The 5,904-nt window shown below is 31.9% G+C and overlaps 1 protein-coding gene across 3 annotated transcripts; it reads right to left on the bottom strand.

The window, feature by feature from the left end:
• LOC110620185 (G-type lectin S-receptor-like serine/threonine-protein kinase SD3-1) lies at positions 1–3,562 on the bottom strand. 3 transcript variants are annotated; one of them, XM_021763811.2, is made up of 3 exons: positions 3,090–3,562; positions 2,932–2,975; positions 1–2,452 (listed from the first exon to the last, which is right to left on the bottom strand). In XM_021763811.2, the coding sequence occupies exons 2-3, from the start codon at positions 2,966–2,968 to the stop codon at positions 276–278; spliced, it is 2,214 nt and encodes a 737-aa protein (XP_021619503.1). In that variant the 5' UTR covers positions 2,969–2,975; positions 3,090–3,562; the 3' UTR covers positions 1–275. The 3 variants fall into 3 exon arrangements, with proteins under 3 accessions (XP_021619503.1, XP_021619502.1, XP_021619501.1); XM_021763810.2 differs by having other exon boundaries at positions 2,932–3,562; XM_021763809.2 differs by having other exon boundaries at positions 1–2,975.
• Positions 3,563–5,904: the final 2,342 nt, after the last annotated feature.

The raw sequence follows: 5,904 nt of genomic DNA, 5'->3' as shown, positions 1-5,904 counted from the left end.
TGATAGATAGAAACAATAAAAAATTATTGAAGAAGGCAAGTCAAAACTTCATGTTTTTACTGGATAAAAGAGTAAGAAGAAAGCAAATTTGGCTTGGCCAACACACCCATTATAAATTTCTGCAACAAACATCCAAACCCAGAATGCAGAGGAAGGTGAACATTTCACTTTAGTTGGCACTTTCGTCTGATATTACTCTATAGAATCATGCCCATGAGCCCACCTGGTTAAAAAATGGCATGCCTTTCTCAAAAATGATGCCATGATCAGTTGGACTATGGTTCTGAGCCTGACTCAAATGACTGTTCTTCTGCTGGTAACCTCCGGCTAGCAAATGGAGGCGGCGGGGGATCAACTGTCAATGTACCGTCCAGTACCTTCACTACCTCGCACGCTGAAGGTCTCATTCGTTCATCTGTTTGAAGGCACCAAAACGCAGTTCTTAACGTTCGTTCCAACTCCTCTAAATCAATACCATCATCAATTCTACTATCCACAGTCATCTCTAGGTGACCTTGCATCCATTCCATGTAAGCCCTCTCACAAACCTCCTCAACCTGAAGGCACCCAGTTACCAATATCAACAATATCTTGCCCAAATCCTCCACGTCTTTCTCTCGACTTCGTGATGTCTCAGGATGAACAATCCCTAGTCCGAATTCGCTCACCTTGGCCTCGAAATTTTTATCCAAGACTACATTTTCACACTTCAAATTTCCATGGGTTACAAACTCCCTACATCCTGTGTGTAAATAACAAATAGCTCTTGCCACACCTAAGAATATGTCAACTCTCCTTCTCCAAGTCAGTTTCTTGCTCAACTCCTCATCTTCTATAAATTTCTCCAGAGAACCATTTTTGACATATTCATAGACCAAAATTCTTTGGCCTAACTCACAACAATAGCCATTAAGCTTCACCAAGTTTCTGTGATGTATGCTTCCTATTTTTGAAATAGCAACTCGAAATTTCCTTTCTTCTATGGTTGTTTCCAAGTCCTTAACTGCTACTGGCTGGTGATTTGGAAGCACACCTCTATACATATTTGGCCCAATTTGATGCTTGAAATTTCCTGTGATTTCCTTGATTTCAGCAAATGATAACATCATCAAACCCTTTGAATAACTGCCAGCATAAGCCAAGGCCGGTTTCTTCCAAACCAAATTTCTTCTTTTATAGATGTAGCAGCCAAGTGCTAACTGCATTACAGCAAATATAACAAATGTACCTGAGGCAGCTCCAACTAGACAAGGAATACACAATCTATAAGAGTGCTTGGCTGGAGATTGTGCTGAAGAAGATCTTGCAACATGGAGATCAACAGCTACCGGGTCCAAACAGGTCTTAACGAAAGATACCGGACTTAAAGAAGGGCTGGAATACCCAGAGAAGTCTACGGTTGTTTTCATTCGGCATTCTCCAGTTCCATCATTTGTGAAGGTTGCAGCTGTACATACCGAGTTTTTCATGCACAAGTTTTTGCATTGTTCTAAACTAGTTACAATAATAGAGTCACTTGGTGGATAAATCTGATAAAGAAACGTGTGCTCATATCTAATCATACTGAAAGCAGATGTACAATCCTGCTCAAAACATTTTGAGTTAGGATCAGATGTCATCTTAAAAGGGCATTGGCATTCAGGGGAGCCTGATGCATTGAAAATGCAGATGCCATGTTGGCCACATGTTGCAAATACATTGCACTGATTCTCAACAGCTTGCCAGACTGATTTCCATGACTTCGAGGCATCTTCCCACGAGTACATCCGCAGATTACCATCAACATCTAGCCTTAGCAGTCGAAAATTTACCCTGTCATTGTGATCTTCTCCAAAGACAGACCACATGGGCACCAAATTTTGGTCCACAAGTTGCAGAATTCCACCAGAAGTAAGCACAGCACTGAGGTTGGACACAGATGGACTACCACCGGTCCAGTATACAACATTACTTTCCCACTTTAGCTGCAACTGTCCTGAAGCATTCATGTAAAGACTGTAGTAACTTGACACAGAATTTTTGCTTGCAGCTCTGAGTGTTTTATGAACAGACAATTTCTGGCCCGGAAGAAGAGTGTCACAAGGATTGTCAAAGCTTTGCCAAACAACTGCCCCCATTTTATCCAGTAGAACAAGATTTCCATCATCACAAAGACGAGCTGAAACAACAGCAGATTGGCTTGTCTCACTGGTCCACACAGTGACTCCCTTCATAGAATCAACCAAAACCAGTTCCCCAGTTTGAGAAAGCTGGAAATAGGACTTGTTACCAACTGCGATTTCGGCTCCAGCAACCCAAACCACAATTTGTTCACTAACAAGAATGGATTCTGAATTGAAGTGAATCCCGACACTATAATGATTAGGCTCATCAGCCAGGTTAAAGAATCCAATAGAAAAATCACCATTGGGAGAAACCCAAGAGTTGTTTTCCTCTACAGAAAGTTTTGAACCTAAAGGAATTGTTGAAAGGACAACATGAAACAGAAAGAACCAAGTAGAGACAAATAGCAGAAGAGATGAAATATGGAAGAATTTGTACTGTTTAAGCATACTTGATATGCTTAGCTATGCAACAAAAAGAAGAAGCTCATAAAGCCATCAAATAATCAGAAATATTAAAGCCACCAAACTTCAAGTTTGCAAATTGTGAGGGAAAGAAAGGGAGAAGGAAATGTGAATATCAAGATATTCAGAACTGAGAATAGTGCATATAAAGAAATTAATAAAAATTTAATACAAGGAAAATCAGTCAAGGGTTTGGTAATCACTGAGAAAAATTCAAGGCTAATGAATCACACTTCAACAATCATTAGGAAAAAACTGATCTAAATGCAGGAATTTGAAGGGCTCCATGACATAATCAAGCAGAAAACAAAGACTATGAATCAGATATAGTTTAAGAAGGAACTAAAAATTCAGAGTTTGGTACCTTGAAAAGTAACAAAAAATGGGAAATTGAACAGCATAGATGACCTGTAAAGAAAAAGAAAGATTTTTAATGGAGGTAGATAAGAGAAAAACGGGTTCTGATACTGAAACTTTTAGCAGACATGGGACCCAAAATTAGGCCAATTCGCTGCCACTTACCAGTTCTGCTATCATTTTAAGGGCTTGAAAAAACTTTCTAGACAAATGATACAGAGAAAGAAAGTCAAAATTAAAACAAAAATTAATAAATAAAAAAATAAAGGAAGGAAGGAAGAACAAAGAGAAGAATAAATCAAGAAGGAACATGACATACACACAAATTACAGATTTAATAAAATGGGATTGTAGTTTTTTCTGTTGCCAAGAAAATTAGCAAATGAATAGACTGTACACTTTCCAAGTTTTGATTTTTCTTTTTCCTGAATAACTTTTTTCTCGGAGAAACAAACAAGAAATTAACAGAAATGGCGTACTCGCAGAGAAAATGAGGTTGTGGGGTTTGAATTTGAGAGTTTGGAGACTTTGGAGGCAATGTAATCCAAAAGAGGAAATTGTCACAGATAGAGAGAGCAGTCAGAGAAGAAGTTCACGGGGAGACTCTGCAAGTAAGCGAGTCTGAAAAGAAGACAGTTTTGTGAGAGTGGATTTTATTTTATTTTCCTTTCTTTTTCAATGCATTTGGATTTTCTTTTATTTTCTCAAAATTAATTTACCATTAATGTTTATTTTCACCCTCATATTTATTAAAAAGGTCAATTTAATTTATTTAAAATTTTTTAATTTAAACTCAGTTAGGTTATCTCCCATGGTGCGCCAAATTTTATTTTGGTACCTCCAATGCAACGCTAAAATCCCGTGGATTTTGACGTTGAGCTACAGTGTCTCACCCGCCATTTTCTTTTTTTTTTAATTTATAATATAATTTAAATTTTATATTTTTTTATTTTTTTTAATTTATAATATAATTTAAAATTTATATATATATTCAATTAAATTTATTTTTTTTCACTCTCATAATTTATTATATTTTTAATTTATTTTATATTTTTATAATTATTAAAATTTAATTTAAATTAATATATTCACAATTATAAATAATATTTATAATAAATTTATTTATTTATAATATATTATATAGAATAATATAAATAAATAAATTTATTTATAATATATTATATAAAATAAGTAAAATGACACATATATTATAAATAATATATTTTTATTTATTTATTTATAAAATAATTAAATATTTAATTAAAATATAAAATATATAAATATTTAGAGTGAATATATAAAATTATATGAATTTTTTGAGTGAAACGTATAAATAAAATTAAAGTAAAATAAATAATATAATATTAAAGAGTGAAGAATATAAATAGAATTTTTTTTTTGTGTTAAAAATGATGCAGAAAATTGGAGATAATATTGCACTATTTTGATGTAAAGCACCAAAATAATGTAAAAAATGGTGCATAAAATTGGAGATGGCCTTAGTTTAAAAATTAAAAATTAAAAAAGAACTTTTATTTTATATCGAATCAAAAAATTTAGCTTAAAATCAAGAAATTGAGCTTCTTGATTTGGATATAAAGCAATAAATCAACAAATTTATAAAAAAAAATAATTTTAAATTAAAATATCTAAATTGATTTTCATAAAAATTCACAATGAATTAAATTCAACATTTCAATATACGCAGGTGAAAAACGTTTAGTTTTAAATTGATCAATTTTTTAATGTGAAACATGAAATAATTATTTTATGCTAATTTTTATTATAATTTACAATCTTGTAATATTATTGAATGCAATTAGGAAAAATTATATATAAATAAAATTAAGAAATTTAGATTTATATGTAAAATTTAAAATTAATTTTAAAATTAAATATAATTCATACTAATTAAAATTTATTATAATATAAAATTAAGGATATTTTTTTTTCTTTAGTCAATTTTATTGTTATAAATGTAATAGCAAAATACAGATTATTTTATTTATATAGTATATATTTATTATTTAATAAGAATATTAAGTATATGCATTCAAAAATTTACTACTAATTATTATTATTATCATAATATAATAAAATTTTGTGAATAATTCCATATTTTTGTTTTATATAAAATTATTAATTTTTGAATTTAATTATTTATAAAACATTAAATTTTGTTCTTTATTATAATAATAGCAAAGTGCCATGATTATACTTTATATTTAATAAAAAAATAATTTTAATATAATTAAAAATAAAAAATATATTTTCTCTTAAAAGCATATATATTATAAAAGTAATAAACTTTAGTTATTATTTTTAATATACTTTTTCTTTATATTAGTTAAATACTTTGTATTATAAAATTATTTTAAAATTAATAAATTTTAGTTTAATTACATTTATGATATTTTTATATTATTTTTGTAAGAGGTAGGTAGTATCATTTGAAAGCATATTGACAGAAAGGAGAGGTGAGATTCCACTTTGTTTATCCTTCTTTTTGCTTTTTTCCTTAAAAGTATAAAAATTCAATCTTATACTGTGCATGCAAATGGCAAACATAGCCCATAAAGCAGACTTTTGAATTTTTTTTTTTATCGCTTTTCCTCCAACTTCATTCTTTATCAAACAAAAATTAAATAATGTGTTGAGACTCAGAGTGCAATTCACATGATGATTCATTTTCTCTCTTTGATTATTGATGGATTTCTTCACCCCAGAACAGGGGCTTGACCACAGCCAAAGGCCCATGACACAGAGGCCCACGTACTTGATACCCCCCAACAAGCCTGGCTCATTCCAGCTTTCGAGCCGGGCTCGACCAAGCTTCCTCACTCAGTCCAGCCTGATCCCTGACCAGCAGACCCCTCTCAGGCCCAGCGTCCAGCCCAACTCTCGGCCCAGCCCGAGGTCCAGAACAGTACTCATCAGACAGCCTGGCAGATCCGCTCGAACGTACGCATGAGGAGAATCA

Source organism: Manihot esculenta, chromosome 8, assembly GCF_001659605.2.
Source record: "Manihot esculenta cultivar AM560-2 chromosome 8, M.esculenta_v8, whole genome shotgun sequence".
NCBI lineage: Eukaryota > Viridiplantae > Streptophyta > Magnoliopsida > Malpighiales > Euphorbiaceae > Manihot > Manihot esculenta.
Note: the sequence above shows the minus strand (reverse complement) of the source record. Positions and strands in the feature narration are given on the sequence as shown.

Coding starts and splice junctions, on each gene's coding strand:
- LOC110620185 (XM_021763809.2), bottom strand. CDS start 2,552: ATGCTTAAACAGTACAAATTCTTCCATATTTCATCTCTTCTGCTATTT.